The 21458-nt window shown below is 29.9% G+C and overlaps 2 protein-coding genes and 1 long non-coding RNA gene across 4 annotated transcripts in view; 1 reads left to right on the top strand and 2 right to left on the bottom strand.

The window, feature by feature from the left end:
• Nucleotides 1-1276: 1276 nt before the first annotated feature.
• The window catches only part of LOC124418736, a 24561-nt gene continuing 4379 nt past the window's right edge, over nucleotides 1277-21458 (bottom strand). The window contains exon 2 of the long non-coding RNA XR_006940192.1: nucleotides 1277-1491. This is a non-coding gene — a long non-coding RNA (uncharacterized LOC124418736). The remainder of the gene's footprint in view (nucleotides 1492-21458) is intronic.
• On the top strand, nucleotides 7992-18198 carry LOC111681241 (neurogenic locus notch homolog protein 2). 2 transcript variants are annotated; one of them, XM_023442995.2, is made up of 7 exons: nucleotides 7992-8143; nucleotides 11684-11840; nucleotides 12250-12488; nucleotides 12555-12636; nucleotides 17017-17496; nucleotides 17556-17689; nucleotides 17763-18198. In XM_023442995.2, the coding sequence occupies exons 1-7, from the start codon at nucleotides 8141-8143 to the stop codon at nucleotides 18003-18005; spliced, it is 1338 nt and encodes a 445-aa protein (XP_023298763.1). In that variant the 5' UTR covers nucleotides 7992-8140; the 3' UTR covers nucleotides 18006-18198. The 2 variants fall into 2 exon arrangements, with proteins under 2 accessions (XP_023298763.1, XP_023298762.1); XM_023442994.2 differs by having other exon boundaries at nucleotides 11684-11912.
• On the bottom strand, nucleotides 19340-21389 carry LOC111681246 (zinc finger protein 2-like). Its single transcript, XM_023443000.2, has 2 exons — nucleotides 20183-21389; nucleotides 19340-20125 (listed from the first exon to the last, which is right to left on the bottom strand). Exons 1-2 carry the CDS (start codon nucleotides 21089-21091, stop codon nucleotides 19469-19471), a joined length of 1566 nt encoding a protein of 521 aa, XP_023298768.2. The 5' UTR covers nucleotides 21092-21389; the 3' UTR covers nucleotides 19340-19468.

Here is a 21458-nt window from a genome sequence, read left to right as displayed (position 1 = left end):
AATAGTAGTCAATCTAATGTAGTAGAAAAAAAAAGATTTAAATAAAAAAAAGTAAAAAAAACTTGTTCAATTAACATGTTTATATAAAAAGTTCTTGCTGTAATTGTATTAAATATAATAATAAAAAATTAAATAAATAAAAATATATATTAATTTATTATGTGTATGTATATGAATTGTATGTATGTATGTATATTGTACCTTTCTTTAACAGATGTACAATTAAAATATAATTTCTAAATTTATTTATATACATAATATGTTTATACATATATGTATATATATCTTATTTTCATATACATATAACTATTTATTAAATATAGAATTAATTTTAACAAAGAAAAAAAGAAGTGTTTTTAAAACATATAATTTCTTTTTAACAACTGTGAAGGCATCGGAGAGGATTGCTCTTATTATTTTTTAATTTTTTGTTTGTTTTGTTTTTGTATGTAAATGTATAGTTAGTACATAATTAATAATAAATATATAAAATATAAAAAAAGTAAACTGTAAATAGTTATAAATAACATTTTTACTTTAATAAAATATAATTAACAAATAAAAATTACATACGTTTTGTGTCTATAATAATATAATACAAATTTAAAGTTTTACTTTGAATAATAAGAAGAAAATATAAATAAAAATATTCTATTTGTTTATTCAATTTATTATTTAAGGAAAACCAACACAACAGGCTTAAAGGATAAGTAATTAAGTTAAAAATCTCTTAAAACTACTTTTAAATCAAAAGTATTACATATTAACTATACTAATACAATAGAATTTCATTTAATTTACCAAAATTTGATGAAATTTTACTTAAAAAACATATATTTTTTAAATAAATTATAAAAAAATTGAACACTTCAACTTTCAACATCATTTTCTACTAGAAATAACTAAATGACAACAATAAAACAATGAACAATAGAAGCTATAAATATTTTAAAATAGTTTAGTGAAAGAATTTTTCAAATTGCTACAGTAGTTTAGAAGTTATAGCGTTTTTAAAGAATCCCGCAAAATTCCAATTTTTTGCAAATGGGCAACCCTGGCAAGGGCAAACGTCAGCGCCATCTATTGCAAAAGTATTTTTCGTGTGTGCAAGACAAAATTTTTTCAAACAAAAGATGGCGCTGGCACAATGTCGTTACAGCATTGCCAGCATCAAATAATTTTACCCATTTCTTTAAACGGCATTGCCAGACCAAAATAATTTTATACGTTAAATTTAAATGGAAAAAACGCTTTATTTAAATTAAAAAGCACAAAATTAACAAGTTTTAATAAAATTTTATTCGATTAAAGTGTTTTAAATATAATTATAAACAATTTAACTTATTATTTATTATTTTTCTGATAACAATTAATATATAATTTGTTTATGTTTCATATGAGCTTCTTGGTTCCGGCTAACTTCATGGTTCACTGCATAAACAGATCGATTTGGAATTGATTTTCGATGACATCGATGAAATGGAAACAAATCTGCAATAAAAAAATGGAAATATAATTAGATATTAATAAATGTGTGTATTTAAAAAAAAAATAGATTTTCTATAGAGTATTAAACAAAGAACTTTAAATATCATAAATCAATCATTTTTAGGTGGAAAGTTCAAATAGTATCCTGACCTTTTTGCTATAGAGATATATGGAGTAATCACAGATTATTGTTCTTTTTGCTGTAGGGGTTTTTATTAACAAATTAGAGGCGATTTTAGATTTTTTAGATTTTTCATATAAAAATCGTTTTGGTGAGAAATAAGAATAGATTATTGTCCTTTTTGCCGTAGGAACGACTATTTTTAACAAACAAACAAACTACCCAGCAAAAATGTGTGGAAAAATATGTAGTATTTTCATCACAAGTGCTTTAAATTTGGGTGAATTGGAGGGATGTTGTTCATTTTTACCAACTCTGAACTACATCTAATCCAACCTTGCTATACTTCAAATATGTTGTTTGTAATGACTTTTCTACATCTCTTTTCTAACTTTTAAATGGGGTTTCATTTGTAAGGACATATTTGGTTTATAAAAATAAATAATATGTAATCGCATTATTAGATGTGATTAAGATGTAGTTTGTAAAGTATGACATCAAAATATGGAGTAATAACAGATAATTGTAGGAATTGTTATTAACAAACTGGAAACGATTTCAGATTTTTTTTTAATTTTTTTATATAAAAATTAATTTTTAGTGTATAAATGGAGTGATTACAGGTTATTGTCCATTTTCTTGTGGGGTCTGCTATTAACAAACTAGAGGCGATTTTAGATTTTTTGGATATTTATACCGTTCACCTTCGTGAGAAGTGCTTGTCATTCGGTTTTATAATATAATTTTGCGACCCTATAAAGTATATATATTTCGAGTCCTTATAGATAGCGGAGTCGATTAACCCAGCAAAAAAAGTGTGGAAAAAGATGTAGTATTTTCATCAGAACTCGTAACTCGAAGTGCTTCAAATTCGGGTGAAAAAAACTATGAATTTTACATTAGCGTCTCATTGGAGGGATGTTGTTCATTTTTGGCAACTCTGAACTACATCTAATCCTAGTTTAAGAAGCAGTCAAAATCCGATATTTGGATGTCAAAAATAAAACACATTCTCTTAATGACATTCTTATGAACATTTCACTGGTTCTTCACCAAAACTTAATGTACTTCAAATATGTTATTTGTAATGACTTTTCTACACATATACAGTTGTGTTCAAAATAATAGAAGTGAAAATTTGAAAAATTTTGAATATAAATTTTTTAGTGAAAGATTTAAATTTTTAATTAAATATTTTGATAATTTATTTATTTAACTTGTTCTCTAATTTTTATAACCGTTATTTTAAATATTAAAGAAATTTATATAAAAAATATATATTTTTTTTAAATTTATATACAAAATCTATTGTTCAAAATAATAGGAGTATTCGATTTAAGTTCAACTATTTTTAAAATAAAAACAAAAACGAAAGCACTTTCATCTAAAATATTATTAATTAACGTGTGCCAGTACAAAATCAGTCATTTTTGTAAAGATTTTATTTAGAATTTGGGTATATGAATCTCCGGAACTTAATGTCCTTCCGACAACAGTTTTGAGGGGCTTTATGAGACATGGCCGATTATCAACAAAAAAACAGTAATTTATTCAGAAAGCCTTAAAAGATGTTATACGTGAGTCTTTTAACGTTTTTCTTTAGAATTAGTAAGTCGACAACCATGTAATGGCCTGCTTCCTATGGAACGAGCTTCCACCATTTTAGAATCAAAAATATTTTTATACGACAACACCGCCATTTTATCAAATTTGTTTATTGGGAATATGAGAGCCTATCTTGGACTAATATGTGTACCTACAACATTTGGGGTACGATACCATTTTACAATTTATTAGACCATACCCTTTTTGTCAAGACCCATCATGAATCATTCCTATTATACAACTTCCTTGAAAGTTGGTTAGAGCTTAATATTTTTCGATTAATGGGCTTCTAATATATTTTCTGAATTCATTTAGATTTAAAAATATATAATTTCTTGTCGTATTCATGCATTAAAAATTCATCCATTTATGAAACCACCTCTAAATGCGTTACTTAACCAACTTAATGGGTTTCACTATATGCTTTATGGTCTGAAATTAATTTTTTTTTAAAGATTTGTTTAAAAATTAATCTGAACGAACTGAATATTGATCACGATGTTTAATAACTACGATTTGGCTTAGTTTCACTAGTTTGGGGCGCGCTAATAGGATTAATTTAAAAAAAAATGATAAGCGCTTATGGGAAACTGTTATAATTTTTGAATGAAATGTTTATTTTTTATGAGAGATTTTTAAATATTTGACTTCCTAAAGTATTCCAAAAATCTTTTAATGAGATTACCATGAGAATTTTCATATTTTGTTCGCGGTATTTTAATAATTTTCAAGATATTTGAACAGATTTTATTTTCGTCAATTCTGACATTTTCTTTCAGGATTTTAAAGGAAATAATTGTGAACTGACCACAAAATCATTTAAATATAACAGTTTTATATCATATTTTAAATATTTGCTACAAATAAAGGAAATTAATCTAACTTAGGTAAGATAATATACGGTTCTCCTATTTTCTTGAACAGTCGTAATCGGATATGGATTTCGAAAAAAGTTAATACCAAAAAAACTAATTATTTTTCTGCCTCACTCCTATTTTTCTTGAACACAACTGTACTTTTAGCTGGATTTTCATTTGTAAGGAAATATTTACGGTTACGGTTTTATTGAGTTTTGTATTACGTTTCGTATGTTTGAATGTCTGTTGGTTTCATAGTCTTGTGTATTTTGTTTTTTATTTTGTTTAGTGTTATTGTTGTTTTTTTGGTTGTTTTGCTATTGATGTAATAATGATATAGTAGACGACTACGGTGAAGGGTATGTAAGATTCGGAACAGTGTAATATAGCAATTTTAACCCCATATTCATGTGCAGATAAAAGAGTTTCGTTTTTTTAAATGTTAATACATATTAGTGATCACATAACTTTTTTTTGTTATTTATAATTCTTAGTAATAATTTTAGACAACCGAATTAAACTTGCTACTGATCTGTAGAATTGTTTTTTTTAGCTTTTTAGAAATTTATGGTAATTTTTAAATTTCTTGATTTGTTTCATTCATGTTTAGTTTTTTATTTGCGAAAAAACCGTTTATTGTTAAAGATAAACTCATATTTGTACACACCTACGCTAAAAATGTTTATTTATAATGATTATATCTATTTATATGTTTTTAATGTTTAATTCTCATTAACGAATATATTAAGAAGTCGATTAATTGCTATTTGTTTTTTTTTCTTGTTTTGATTAATTTTGGAAATTATGTAATAGATACATCAGTTTGAATCTATGCTATACCCTACTCACAATATTAAATGTTTTTATTTATGACTATTAGAAAAATAGGAAAAGGAAATTGAAATTTAATTGTATATTTTTACATAAATAATGGATTCTATAGAAACTAAAGTAAATTTTGAAAATGTACGTACAATTTTTTGTATTACTGTACTTCTTTGTAAGATAATTATTGTTTGTTTGTTTTTTGTCGAAAATGTTTTCTAATTTATACAGCATGTTTGTAGATGTAGCGTTTAATGATGTCGAATATAACCGATCATCATTATTAGATTATTATTTAGATTTTAAAGATCACACTTTAGATTTGAGAGAACTAAAAATGTTAATGAATATTTTAAATCCTTTATGACACCATTAGTCATTTATCATTTAGTTTATATTCAAAATTCTATGTTTATTTCAATTATAATGAAGATCATTGGCCTTTTATTAAACAAATATTTAAGGGCATTTAAATATTGGACCGATCTTCATAAAATTTGACAGAGAGGTTTAGTGTGCTAAAAATGTTTTAAAATTATTTGCTGAAGCGGACCTTATATGGGGGTAGGGTCAATTATGGAACGATACTAATAAAATATGACAGACTTTGGCTTGTATGAAACATATTTGTGTAGAATTTCATCGCTGTATTTTTAATACACTAACGAGCATTAGAGTCTTTTTTAGGGGACCTTATATGGGGGACAGAGTCAATATCAAGATATATAAGAGTAAATATTTTGTTACGTTTTGAATTCAATAACTAGACTCTCCCCGGGGACATGTTACCTTGGTGAAACCTCCACCTTGGTGTTATTGCAATCCGGGGGAACAGAGGTGTTTTCCAATACATCTAATCTGACCGGCACTATAAATTGGTTAGAGTGCCTTAGTCCTTGCATAGATTGAAAAGAGGTCGAACCAGACCACCACATAATCTGGTACTACGGGTGGCCAATTGCCCGATGTCCTAGCTGGTCAGTTGGTTGAGGTTCCTTCGGGATCCACATAGTGGCTGTGGTTTAAAACCAAATTCGATGGAAGAGTGAGTTGCGGTTAAAAGACTGATGTAAGGTAAAGTCAATATTTCGGGATAAGTTCGAAACAACAGATACCCCACAAAGGAGTGATTGTATTTGGTACGGGATGAATGTGGGGTCTTTTTTCTCTTATGAATGTGTCGTATAAATGAGATGTGTGCTGGATTGTATGATGATGGATGAAAGGTATCATATACGAATGATACCATTGAATTTTACTTCCTTGTCCAGATATATTCAGAGTATACTCTGTTCATATCAATTTACCACAGTGTGTCCCTGTGAGTAAGAACAAAGTCTCGGCTTATTTAATGGATTCGTACTTCGGTCCGCCGGTTACGTCTCTAGGTTTTTGCCCATCTGCGTGGTTATAAACGGAAGTGATGTTTTACATCTCGGAAGTAAAACAACGGGGCAGCATAGTAAGAGATTAGATAGCTCGAGTACTTCAGTCGAAAAGTCGACTTTGTAAATAAAAGTCGAAAAGAGTCGAAAAGTCGAAAAAATCGTAAAACGTCGAAAAAATTAAAAAACTCGAAAATAGTAGAAAAAGTCAAAAATATTCAAAAATGTTAATAAAGTGAAAAAGGTTAAAAACTCTAAAATAGTCGGAAAAACTCGAAAAAGTAAAAAATTGTCGAAAAACGTCGAAAATTGTCAAAAAAGTAGGAAAAGGTTAAAAAGTCGAAAATAGTAAAAAAAGTCAAAAATAGCCGAAAATTAAAAAAAAAGCAAAAACTCTAGAATAGTTGGAAAATCTCGAAAAAATAGTCAAAAAAAGTAGAAAAGTCGGAAAAAGTTGTCAAGTCTGCCCAGTGGGTGAAAAAGACCATCGTGGGATAGGGCAACATGCCGCCAGGTTCTCATTCATCAACTGGAACGTTTTGAGTATTTCATAATATTAAACTTAGAAATAAACATATTAAAGGGGATTTTCCACAACTTTTTCGTTAAATCCCAGCAAAAAAAGTGTGAAAAAGTAGTATTTTCATCTGAACTAGTAACCCGTAATGATTCAAATTTGGGTGAAAAACCTATGAATTTTACATAAGCGTGTCATTGGAGGGATGTTGTTTATTTTTGGCAACTCTGAACTATATCTAATCTTAGTTTTAGAAGCAGAGAAAATTCGATATTTGGATGTCAAAAATAAAACACATTCTCATAATGAAAATTTCACTGTTTTTTTTTTTACCAAAACTTGCTATACTTTATAAACGTTATTTGTAATGATTTTTCTACATCTATTTTCTTACTTTTAACTGGGTTTTCATTTGTAAGGAAATATTTGGTTTATAAAAGTAAAAAGTATGTAATAGCATTTTTAGATGTGATTAAGATGTTTTTAAAGTATGACATCAATTATTTTTTGCTGGGATGTGTTTTTATGAAAACTATTTCAGAATGATAAACTATATTCAAAAAGGAGATGAACTGTATATTTTTGATAGTCTGATGATTAATTTGAAGGTATAAACTTTCATTGCAAACATTTTCTTTTAAAAACACTTTAGCTAATGTATAAGTTGTTTCAAACTTTTTAACTTTCTATTAAGTAGGAATTTTTAAATGTTTTTAAAGAATTAAAAAAATAATCAAATAAAAATATTAATTCCAAGTAAGAACAAACAAATAATACATATTGTGATATTGTTGATTTTTAATTTAATTATTAATATGCAAAACCCACGCATTTTTAATAAATTCACCTAAAGCCACCATTTCAACTTGTTTTTGTTAATGTACAAACTTCTCTAGATAATTTTGATTTCATTGATGATGATGATGATGCTGATGATTTTTTGTTGTTGTAGGTACTGGTAGTGCGACAAATTAAGTAAGAAAAAAGTGTATAATACAAGTCTAAGGTGTATTCTTCCCAAAATGAAACCTGAATGAAATAAAAAAAACAAATAATTTTACTTAACGATAAAATTATTGCTGTTAAGCCGCCCTCAGTGATGTTTGCTCCAAGTGCTGCCTGCCTGCCTGAAAGCTTGTTGCTGTTGACGTTTTTAGTAAAGACTATTATTGGCAACAACTTCTAAGCCATTTAAAACAAAATGCTTATAAAAGCCATTGCTCAATTGGAGAACGGATTAGTTATCGAAACGCGCTTATTGTTCGAACGGCGAGAAACGCTTAAATCGCCGGTACAATTTAATTAATTTAAAAATAAAATATATATAAAAAATACAGAAAATATGGTAAGTTTTGTATTAAAACTGCAGACGCATCTATTGGATTATATGTTTTGCTAAATGTGCGCCGACTAATCAAACAGTCTGAATAAATGTGTGCAAAGTACACAATAAAAACAAAATTAAATAGAATCGTGACTTGAAAAATAAACAAAAAATTATGTCAGAAATGAAAAAGTTACAAAAACAAAGTTTGTTCTTTAAAAAAAAAAAAATCACTTTATTTTAAAAGTAAAACTAAATATTGCATCCCGCTTAAGGTTTATTAGTGTTTGACAAATAAATAATAAACAAATTGTTATTAAAAACTCATCAATGTTTAATATTTTCCAATAATATGGAAAATAAACAATAATTTTTTAAATTTTTGTAGTTGTTTTTAATTGTTCTTTAACGTTTTTATTAATATAATACAAAGTTTAAAATACATTTAAATAACTTATTGACATCATACACGTACTTTATTTTATTTATTTTTTTTTATATTAAATAAAATACTAAATAAGCTGCGTGAAATTTTTTTAACATTTTTATGGAAATGAGTAACTATTTACTCATAGTTTATTCTGTGTAGTTAGTTATTTTATTGTTACAATTGTTTTTCTTATTAGAATATAAATAAATATGAAATTTGTTACCGGTTATAAAAGTTAATTTGTATTATTCAAATTAATTTTTAAGTTGGACTTATTGTATAAAAAAATTATGTAGCTTCCGAAGAATAATTAAAACGCATTTTGATTTACTCAATTTATACATATTAATAGAAGTTTTTTTTTAATAAAATTTATTATTGATTCGTTATCAAATGTAAAATAACCTCCTTATATTTTGTAAATCCCTTCTCCTAACTCTACTTTATTTTTCATTTAAATTGTTATTGTTTTTTTCAAAAATTTGTATGAAAATATTTTCAACACAAGGTGAATAAATTACTAGATTAAAAAAAGACTCAAAAAAGTATCAGTTGAAGAATGAAAAAGTACCAAAAAGTTTTCTTTTATAAATTTTCATTTCATCAGAATCTTATATGTTGAATTTTATGTTTCTATGTTGAATAATTCGGAAAACAAAAAAAAGTTCCTTTAAATGACGAAATGCACCAGAAACTTAACCAAACCAAAAAGTACCAAATAAAGAACAAAAGAGTACCAAAAATCCTTTCCTACAGATTGTTATTCATTCAAGACTCTAAGAGCGAATTTTTGAGTTGGCAATCGAACGCCAATTAATAATCAGATTACTTAATCTAAAAAAAATAATCTAATGTTTATTCCTATTGATGTTTTTGAGTTTTGTCATACAAAACAACAGAAAACGTCACTATTATCAAAACAATGCATGTTTTATAAAAAAGAAGAAGACAATTGTAAATAAATATGGAAATTAATGAAAACTTAAATTTAAAACAAAATATATATTGTGAAGTCCCATAATTTAAACTAATCGATAATGTTTATTTTAGGAAATATTGTATATTTTTTTTGTCACTTTTGCATTTCTTGCTCAAGTTTAAACCTCCATTGGGCGCTTAAACTAGCGAACAAAATTAACTAATTGAGTACTCAAAAACAACTTTTGAGAATTAATTTTAATTTAATCATTAATCCTTCACTTAAAGATTGGTCCAAAATTTTTAATTTATTGTTTCTAGCTCCAGTATAAAAGAAAATTCAAAAAGTACCAAAAGGCTCATTCTTATCATTTATCAATATTTATGTATATGAAGCTGTATGTTATTATTTCTTGTTGACCCACCTCCTTAGCTTATGCCACTGCAATAATACACTGATTGCGAAGTAGGAACAAGGTTTTTTAAAGCACTAGACGGTAAAAACAACTAACCGGTCAATGGGCAATTATGTTGCTCCAGTATGGTCTCCTTTGCTGATTGATACCCAGTGGGGAAATGTTCAAAGCTGGGAAAAGCGGCAGCATGCAAATAATCTTGACACACCACCTACACGAGAGAAAAAGGTCCAGACAGTCAAGAAACATAATGTCATGTTGACTAAACATTTTCTTTACTAAAAAACACTGTCACCGGAGGAGTCATTCCAACTTTAATATCACACAGTTGCAAACTCCCCCAGGCAAGTCAGGATGGACCTTGGTATATACGAAGATATGTGCATGATCTCTTGGATCGTAGTTCGTATACACCAGTTTTGAACGACATTCATAGAGACGCCATTAATACCGCGGTTTTAGGAATAAATGTCGTTATTGCAATTGCCCTCTACCTATTGCAGAAATAATTAAGAACCTGCCGCTGAAAACAAGACTTGCTCTGGCACAACTGAGATCGGGATAGATCGATAGGCTTAACGCCTGCATTGACCGTGTCGTCTCCAATAAATATTCAACTATCCACCCACCCTACTTTACTTAGCAGAATTGATTTATGGGTTAACCCTGTAGAAGTAGCCCAATTTTTGACTTGGGCCTAAATATAGAACCATCATATATAAAATTGTACAGTTAAAGCTGTTACAACAACAACATGATGAAATTTTCATATGATGCTTCGAGTTTTTGTTATAATATTCGTTTTTTAATGATTTTAAATAGGAAATCTTCTAGAATGTATATCTGACAGAATTATTAAAGATTTTAGTAACGAAGACCGATTTATAGACGGGCATAGCTTAATCGAACACTCTATATACAATTACTCTGAATGTATATATACTTTATAGTTTCAGGAAATAATCTGTTTCAAGAATCTGAAGTAGATCCTTTCCATAGTAAATTTAATCTAACACTTTTTTTGTAAATTAATATTAAAAAAATCTTACAAATCGCTAGAAATATACTGTTAAATGGATAATAAACTTATTTCAAATATGTAACAAATATTTAATTTTTGCTCATGCAAATAGTTAGTTTCGGTCGAACTCTATCAAACTCTTATCTAAAATTTTCGAATAACAATATAATTCTGAAATAAAAACATTAAAAACTCAACGAAATTACTCTACAGAGTAAATTTAATACTATCCCTATAAGAATTTTAATTTAGTTTTAATGTCATTTAAAATTTATCTAGATGCTAACCAGTAATCGAGTTTCGTAAATCCATTAAAAATAGATTTAAGAATATAAAATTTTAAGCTAAACAATAAAAGTGACCAAGTTTAAACTTGCTAAATTATATAATTTAAATATAAATAACTTTCGTTCTAATTCCCACACTTAATTATACAAAAAAAAATAATAATAAGTTGAAACCATTAAGTATTTAAGTGATCGTATTGCCATTGAGTCATGATTCCGGTAAAACAAGGTGTGAAATGGTATTAGAATAACAGAAAAAATTCAATATTATTAATATTTTAAAACGGTGTGGGCGATTTAAAACATTTTAACTTGAAATTAATACATTCAAAATATTGGACATTTTTGATACACATTTCGTTTAAATAATAAACAAATAAATAGAATAAATTTGCATAAATAGAGATTATGAAGCTGCCAATGATTAGTCATGATTAAAAAACACTATGATAAATAAATAATTTATGACTCTTTTATGTTTATTTTCAGATCTCTAAACAATTTTTGCTAGGAGTATTCCTAGTACTTGTTGCATTCTCATATGCTTATGCCGATGAGGTTCTAGATGTTGAGGTAACAGCCGATTCAGAAAAAGAAAAGAAGTTAGATAAACGTAATACCTGTTCAACATGTTCATATAGTGGTCGTACGTATTATACATATGCTGATGGTACAACTGTGCAGAGACTGATTTATCGGGATCAGATACAATCACGTGGTATTCAAAATTTAATTTACAACTTTTTGTTCGGAAACTTTTTCTAAATTCTTAAGCGCACTATTTCTGGCACTTGTTTCTTTATGTTGTTTTTGGCACTTTCAATCACGTTTTTCTTTCAGCTATCTGTATCTGTCACTGTCTCTTCACAAAACTAATAACAGTTCCTATCAACTTGAATTTTAGTTTCTTAACTATATTTAATAATTTAAATGTTCCTAGCTACTTATAGTAGTAGTTTTGTTAACCTAATACTCATAGCCTTTTTGGTATTCCTTTTCCTCCTTTGCACCTTTTTCTAATTATCTTTTAAAATCATCAACAACAAAAACTTTAGCTGATGTTTCAACCCATGGCTGTCATGGTAATCCCTGCGGTGTTAATGCTGTTTGTCAGGAAACAGCTGGCGGCCGTCCAGTATGTTCCTGCCCTCCCGGTTATAGTGGAAATCCTTTGACCAGCTGTAATCGTGGTGAATGTTTAGATAACGTTGATTGTCGTAGTGATTTGCAATGTCAAAATGGTCGCTGTGTTAATCCCTGTGTTGGTGCTTGTGGCAATAATGCCAATTGTGAGGTTTGTTTGTGTGAAACTTATAGATTTATGTTCGTTTGAAAAGTTTTTGTTATGATTTCCCTACAGCCCAGAAATCATGTAGCTGTTTGCAGTTGTCCACATGGTTTTAATGGTGATCCATTTACTTCTTGCCGTCTTGCTGATCCTGGTAAGTTTATCTCTTTAAACAATTTGATTCATTGCGAATTAAAAAAGTCTTTTTTGAAAACATAAATCAGATCGTAAAAATCTTTTGGCAAAACTGTGATAAATTCATTGTTGTTGATATTTTTCTAAAAACTTTGTTGCAAACAATTCTACTTCTTGTTTTTAACACTTGGAAGTACTTTTAATACACCGTCTGTTTCATAGGAGAAAAAAATCATTACTGCCGTTCTGTAGATAATTATTGCTGTTCAAATGTGCTTCTAAAGATTATTTTGAAACTAGTTTTTTTGGCAATAGTTATACATATATTGATTCTACACGCTTTATAGAAAACATATTAGTCCCCAAGCGATCACTTTAAAATATCCAAATATCTTTAAGGAATTGAAATTGATCGAGAGTTTGTGCATAGTCAAAGTTCAGGGTCAATCGTACCGAATGTAAAAGATCTGCTTTAATTGTTGTTGTTGTAACAGCTAAAAAATATACAATAATCTAGTTGGGGGTTCTACATGAATACCCAAGCCTAAAAATTGGGCTACTTCAATTGGATGCGTCCATAAATCAATTGGGTAGAGTGAAGTAGGGTTGGCTGAGCAGGGCTTTCATTGTTGTTCAAGTTAGCTTGTATCTAGTCATAATTCAGTGTCAATCCTATGCCTGCTTTTTACTCGAAGATCAGCTTCAATCATAGATCTTGTCATACACTCAGAGATCAGCTTTAATCAAAGGTTAATCACTGTATATATTTACCCAGTCTTTATACAATCCAAGATCAGATTAAATTATTTTTATTCCGAGATACTGTTCTATATAAGTGTCATATACTCGAAGATCCCTGTTAGTCTTAGATATTTATTTACACTACGATCTATATTTAAATCGTGGCTCTAAGTTTAATGTCAATTGCTGGTCTATAAACAGTCCAAGATCGTCTTCAATTATAGGACGAAAAGCTTTAAATGTTGCTCTAAGTTTAGTGACAATGGTAGCTTCATATAGAGTCCAACATGAATTTTAATTCTACTTAAATATCAGTGTCAATTATTGGTCTGTATATTTATTTATATTTTCAACCTAAAATTGTTAATAAAAGAACTAGTTATAGAACTATTTATTGGTCTTTATATACATATATAGTTCTATAGTTTCAAGTATTAAAATTTACTATAATAAAGTACAAATCTTTATATTTTCAAAAAAAAAAAAAAAAAAACTGAAAAAAGAACTTCTTCTAGAATTGTTCTTAAGAAAGTTTATTTGTTATTTAAAGCTTCTATAGAAATAGATATTAGAGAGACAATTTCTACAAAAATATCATCAAAGAGAACTGTTTTATAGAACTAATATCGACTTATAACATGTCTATAGAATAGATTTGAAGTTCTTGTCAACTACTTCAAACAAAAATCATTGGTTTTAAAGTCAAACTAAATACGTCTTAATAATTTCAAAGGAAAAATATTAAAAATAACTATTTCGACTTCTTCGAAAACTCTTCTCCTAAAGTAGTTCCAAAGGAATTTAATTTGTACTAACTAAAATCATTTATTAAAGAACTACAACATGCGTTACTTTAAACAAAACCTATGAATATAGAAACTTAGATTGATTAGTAGCATTTGCTTTGTATGTAAATTAAGAGAATACTTTAAATGAAAAGATATTTAAATGACAAAGAAACAACGTAATACATTTTAATTACATAAACAAACAACTTTTTTTTTAAAGGAAAGAAAATAACTTGTATTACATGGTAATTAATAACAAATCATACGCCCTAACTCAAAATCTACTATAATAAATATAAATACTTATATTAAATATTAATACTATTGTACTAAATGTTAACACTCCGTGTGTCTCTACTACCATTTAAAGATCAATCAATAAATTCGTCCATCACAAAGCTAGAATTGATGTTATTTTTTTATATATATTTCATGTTTTTGTCTTAATAAATATTAGAATAACCTTGATCTTGAACGAAAAAATAAAAAATTTGTTTTAGAAACAATAAAAAACAATGCGCTGTCCCACCATAATTTCAACCTACATTTAAAATAATTTGTGTTTAATTCATGTAATGTGATGATTGCATATTTTAAGCAATGGACTTTTAAGGAAATGCATTCACTGGTTACTTTTAAATATAAATACTATTTTGTTAAAATAAACATACAATTTGCCAATGTATTGTTTATAATTTTTTTTATTAAATTTATTTTTTTAAACTAGTTTGCCTTCATTTAAGTATAAAACGCAAGTAGAATTTTTGATAAGTTGGGTTTTAAAAGTATAGTATTGTCATTACAAGACAACAACAGAAGTTATTTGTTACTTTTTTAAAAACCACAGAATAATATGGTTTAATCTGGGCTTAAGACAAAACAGAAAATAAAGTACATATGTATGTACATAAATAATAGGAAATAATAACAATAAACATAAACATGTTGGCGTTTAATGGCGGCGCACTGTGTCAATTAAATTATTGTTGTTTTGGCGCCAAACTGGTTAAATGATTCTTGCAAATCAATAAGAGAAACTTGTTTTGTATTTTCCAAGAAATTTTATTTAAATTATAAACAATAGTTAAATAAATGTCGTCAACGAAATATTGATTGATTTTCAGTTTTTAATCAATGATGAATAAAGCAAATTTACTTTCGTGTGATATTAGTTTCAAATTGTCTAGATCTAACACTAGTTCCATAACGCCGCATTTAAACTTAGAAATGTTGTAACAGCTCGACTGTGGCCGATAGTTCTTTCTTTGGGGAAAAAACTTTCGGTTGATACAGCTGTCGCTGAGTTGACAATCTTTGGCCGAGTATGACTCGGGTCGTTCCGGAGCGAAGATCCAATTGTCATGGGAACGTAAACTTAGAAATCATTAACTTCGGTATTAACTCTAGAACTAGTTCGTTTTAGATTGATGAAGTCACATGGGTCTATTACGTTGGTCCCGTTGTATTACCCTTGTGGTCGCAGGAAGTGTGTTCTAATGTCATTCTCTGCTTCCAGAACTAAATCAACCCAGAGAGCTCTTCCATGTCTGACAAGATGGGATTACCAAAATGATGTTCCCTGCTTACAACGAATGCAGGACAATGTCAGAGTATATGTGATACCGTCTCATCTTCTACAGTCATTATATACAAAAAGACCAAAAAGACCTCGAGATCTTACAAGTAATTTCACTGAACCACCTGATTTAGGCTTTCCCATACAGTTCATTAAATACAAGATTCTTACAATTCGTAAGAGAGATAGCAATAAAGGTGTCGATTTCCTCCTCAACCAACATTGCGCCATTTATGGCTAGTTCATTAGCTATACAGTTACCCTGACATTTATCATGGCCAGGGACCCATATTAGCGTAACGCTAGAATATCTCGCTATCTCATTTATAGATACCCGGTGTTCTTTGATTAACGTAGATGTCGGGTAGACACCCGCTATGTTTTTGATAGCAGCTTTACTATCAGTATATATACATATATCATCCGATATGCAATTCGCTGCTCGTTCATTAGCAGGTATTTCTGCTTGAAGAACACTACCGTAGTTAGGCAGTCTGAATGATGATCTAATACCAATTCCTTTAATAAAGAAACCAAAACCCACTTTTCCACTCCTCTTGGAGCTATTAGTGTAAACTCTTGTTACACCTGAAGGAAGTTAAGGTTCTAACTCTGAACTCCCATGTGGAATCCTTATACCACAACGATTATTGAAGTTGGGCTTCGTAATGCAGTAATTAACATTTAAATGCAGTGATTCGAATTGCCTTGTAATTCTTCAGTGCCCGTAATCTCTGTGACCAGACCATGAGCTGCTGTCATTAAGTCTGATCGCAGAGAGTTGATAAAGTGTAGAACCAATGAATAATTAATTAAAATTTGTGATATCAATGATTTTGGTTCGTTAAACAAGTAATATCGATACCCAGCAAAAAAAGTGTGGAAGAAGCTCTAATGTTTTCATCACAACTAGAAACCCGAAGTGCTTCTAATTCGGGTGAAAAACCTATAAATTTAACATTACCGTGTCATTGGAGGGATGTTGACGTAATCGAATTTTTAGATGTGATTAAGATGTAGTTTAATATATCAATTATCTCAAGATATCTTTTCCAAGGACCTGAAGTAGTACTGTTTGTTTATCTTCTAAAAATGCTCAATTGAGAAATGTGTTAAGAAGTAATGTATAATCATAACAATGTTCCAGTGAATTTACTTAATAATGTTGACAACACTAGTTTTAAGATTGGATCAGAAATTCACAATTTCATAGTTTTACGCATACAAGTTTTTTTCACTAATTTTATCACCCATAAAAACCATTCAATAATAACCAATTATACCTATTTTCCAGAGGAACAATGTCATCCCAGTCCCTGTGGTCTTAACACTAAATGTGAAATCATTGGTGGTGTACCCACCTGCTCGTGCTTAAACGGTTACGTAGGTAATCCATTGAGTGGTTGTCGTCATGAATGTGAACATGATGGTGATTGTAGTTCACGCGATATGTGCAGTAATTTCAAATGTGTACCCGCCTGTCAACAATGTGGTACTGGTGCTACTTGCAGTACCGTAAATAATCATCGTGCTGTTTGTGAATGTCCAAAGGGTTATATTGGTAGTGCTTACAGTGAATGTCGTCCAGAGTGTTATGGTGATTCAGATTGTCCAGCTGGTAGACCAGCTTGTTTCTATGGTATTTGTAAGAATACTTGTGATGGTGCTTGTGGTGTAGGAGCTGATTGTAATTTAAGAGGTTTAACCCCAGTATGTAGTTGTCCACGTGATATGACGGGTGATCCTTTTGTTCGTTGTCGTCCATTTACCAAAGGTGAGTGTTTTACATGATGAATTGTAATGAAATTATATGTAACTTTTTCTCTAATTTAGCTGATTTGTGTGAACCCAATCCTTGTGGTACAAATGCCATTTGCATACCTGGTCATGATAATACCGGACGTGAGCGTCCTGTTTGTAACTGTTTGCCCGGTCATACCGGTAATCCTTTGACTCACTGCTCAAGAGTAAGTTAATGCTTTACTAGGAAAATATCATTTGCTTATCATTGTCTATTCCTATATTTCTTCTCTTCTACAGGGTGAATGTCTTAGCAATAGCGAATGTCCCGATAATAAGGCTTGCATCAATTATCAATGTGTTAATCCCTGCATTGGTAAATGCGGTTCTGGTGCCGAATGTGAACCTAAAGCCCATTTAGCTGTCTGCAAGTGCCCACCTGGCACTTCTGGCGATGCTTTAGTTTCTTGCCGTCAATCCCGTACTTATCCCGTTGCCAAGTATCATGGTGTATCGTCATCTGGTTCTTGTTCAGTGTGTTAAATCTAATAACTTTACCTAAAACTGCCACTTTTTCTTTATTCTTTATTGCTTTCTCTAACTTTTATGTCCGTTAAATATTTTCAAAAAGGCATAATATTATTTTTCTAAAATGTAACAAGTATTGTTTTTTTGTATTAATTTATTGCTAAATAGTTACGCTTATAAATGTAATAAATTGAATTGTTTAATAATAAATGTAGTTTGTAGTTTTTAATTATTTTTAAGGGATGCATGAATGGAATGAAGTTTTTAATCCTGTAGAGTATGTACTTTTTGGTGAAAAAGCGAATTCTAAAACTTATTCAATCGATGAATTTTGTTTAAAATTGTAATCTTTGGAATTGGTTCTAGGAAAACAAGAACTATTGTTATATTCTTAGCCATGGATTACCGGCATCGTAAACTGCATAACAGAGATCGTTCCGGAGTCTTCTTCAGGAAACTTTGGCGTAAAATGGCGGCTCCTTTCTACTGTCTAGGCTCTCTTTCTTAGCTTTTCGGGGCTTCTTTTGAGGTACCCGTACTGTCGAGGTTGATTTCGACGACGTGGTCATCTTCGGAATATCTTTCTTGGAGTTGTCACCCTTACTCTCAGGATTCTGACTTGAGGTTCCTTTGAGTGAAGTATGGCTTGGTTTAGACTGTGTATTAGAAGACGGGGAGCTCTTTCTCTTTTTAGGTTTATTCTCAGTTGTCAACTCTTCGGGAGACCTGATCCTCTTTGCCTCAGATCTTGTGGGAGAGTTCGATTTTTCCTTTGGAGTGTCGTTGGGTTGACTTTCTTAGTAATAGGTAGTTTAGCTATGCTATCTGTCACCTGTTTCACCATTTGCTCTACTTCATCCTTCTTGGGATTTGCTATAATGGTGTTATTATCATCTGAAGATTCAGAGTCAATATCCTCCATTACATTTAAAGGCTTAAAGGTAAAATCCTCTTTTTCACCCCTATGTTTTTGCCAATGTCATGCTGTACACTTGACGCATTGTCCGCCACGGACGACGACACGATATAAGTGATATTTAAAAATTATTATTAGAATCGTTTCAAATCGTTTTACGAATTTTCCTACTCCCTGAAAATGGAATTTAGGGTCATGATTCTCTCTAGAATATTGGTATAACCACAATATGTTCATATACACAAAGATCTTATATTAATAGCAATCCTATTACTAACTAAAACCTAGTTCATTACTGGACCATAGCTCCCGTAAAAGATACGCTTCCGAAAATCGATTAAACTAACATAATTGGTTTTTGTTTAAAATTTTTTAGATATAGACTAATTTCAGAAACATTTAAAGAATATTTAAAATATATATAAATAAAACAACATAAATTTGCAGTAGTTAAAATTTAACTTACCCATACACATATGTATGTATATTTTCATAAAATTGCATTAAAAAATAGTATCTATTACAACTAATGACAAGTATGCTGCTGCTGCAGCATTTATGTTTAAAATATCTCTACAACTGTAGTTTTATCTCGATTATTTTCATCATATTCATCCGAATACAAAAGCTCAATTGGTTTTTTAGGCTTAGGATCCTGATGCGATTGACAATGTGAACGCCAAGCAGTTTGACGTTTAAATAGTTTTCCACAGATATCACAACTAAAGGGTCTTTCATTCGAATGTATAATGACATGACGTTTCAACTGATCGGCGGTAAGAAATGATTTATCACATTCCGAACAATGATGTTGCTTTTGATCTGTGTGAGTACGACGATGAACTAACATATTACTGGAGATGCAAAACGATTTTCCACATATATCGCAGGAATAAGGTTTTTCACCGGTATGTGTGAGCATGTGTTTTTTATAGCCCGACTTTTGGGTTAAACTTTTGCCACAAATTTCACAAGTGAAAGGTTTAACGCCAGAATGAGTTAACATGTGCATGCGTAAAGAAGAGGCTTGACGATAGGATTTACCGCAAAGTTTACATGTATTTGGATTGTTGGGATTATGTATGGATATATGACCATCGTAGGCATTGCGAGTTTTAAAAGCTTCACCACATACTTCACATTTATAGGGAGTTTCATCAGAATGTAATTTCATGTGATATTTAAAAGAATTAGAGTTGCTCAATTGTTTGCCACAAACCTATAAGTTTTATAAAAATAATTTAGTTCATTTGAATATCTAAAATTGCTTCATTACCTTGCACTGATAATCAGGATTAGGTGGTTTACTCGAAGAATTTGTTCTTCGTCTTCGGGCAGGATTTCCAAAACTATTTTCTGAACCCGAGTTGGTGTTATCTTCCATGGTACGTTTATAACTATGTTGTGACATACCATCTTGACTCTCCGTTAACAGTTCGGCATAATCTTCTTCAATATCATTTACTTGTATTTCATATTCAACTTTTCCTTCGTCATCTTCAATATCTTCTTGGTGTTGTAGTTGTGGTTCTTGTTCCATTTCTTCACTGCTCTGCATATGTTGCATATCATCGCTGATAATAGTCGTATGATAGATTTCTGTTGTTTCGGCTACATCCTGTTCCATATATTCCATTTCAATTTCTTCTTGCTCTGCATCATCATCGCCCTCATGATCATGGTGATGTTGTGTGTCCTCTTCAGCCTCATTATCCAGCACCGTTAATTGTAGATATTCTTCACCATTGTCATTTTCTTCATTTTCAACATTGAAAATTTGCTGCTCTAATTGTTCCCTTTTCATTTGAGCTGCTTCCGCTAATTCTTGCAAATCCGCTTCCGCTTCATTTATCACAATAACATTTTCCTTGGATTCCCCCTTACTGCCCTCTTCAACAAATCCTTCAACTTCATCTACATTGCCGCTTAGTATTTCATTAGCTTGTAATACCTTTTTCTTAAAAACATACGATTTCACCAAATCTTGTATACAATTTGTGCATATAAAAGGAGGCAATTCACTGTTTTCATCATCCACGAATTCCAGATTTGTACAAAATGCCAGCAAAGACGCCAAAGTTGACACCTCTCCCATTATAAGACCTTGTTTAAATAATGATTTATATTCTTTACATTCTCCAACACAGGTTCGGCATATGACTACCTCAACGGGTTTTGGTTTCATATTTTTAAAAAATTTATTAAATTTAAACAATTGTTTTGTAGTGATAATTCACAATTTTTGCAAACAAAAATTATAATTGAGAATTTTATTTTTTTTCGGCACAGTGTTGCATTTTCCCGACAGGGTCGTTATACAAATTAATGTGAATACTGATATGAACAAATATAATAAAGCTGATTGTTGTGAAAACTTAATATCAGTTGAGAAAACTTTGTTTAAATAATTTCGGGTGAAAAATGTGGTCTCAATTTAGCGTGTAGCAGTGTACACTTAATAAGGTAGCCTCGTCCGCACAGCTGATCATCAGCTTTTACAATCTTATCTGTCAAAATTCCTGTTTGTTTACATAGAAAAAAAAATCGCAAAA

The sequence above is a fragment of the Lucilia cuprina genome, chromosome 3 (genome assembly GCF_022045245.1).
Source record: "Lucilia cuprina isolate Lc7/37 chromosome 3, ASM2204524v1, whole genome shotgun sequence".
Classification (NCBI taxonomy): Eukaryota; Metazoa; Arthropoda; class Insecta; order Diptera; family Calliphoridae; genus Lucilia; species Lucilia cuprina.
This window is presented reverse-complemented; position numbering and strand designations above follow the sequence as displayed.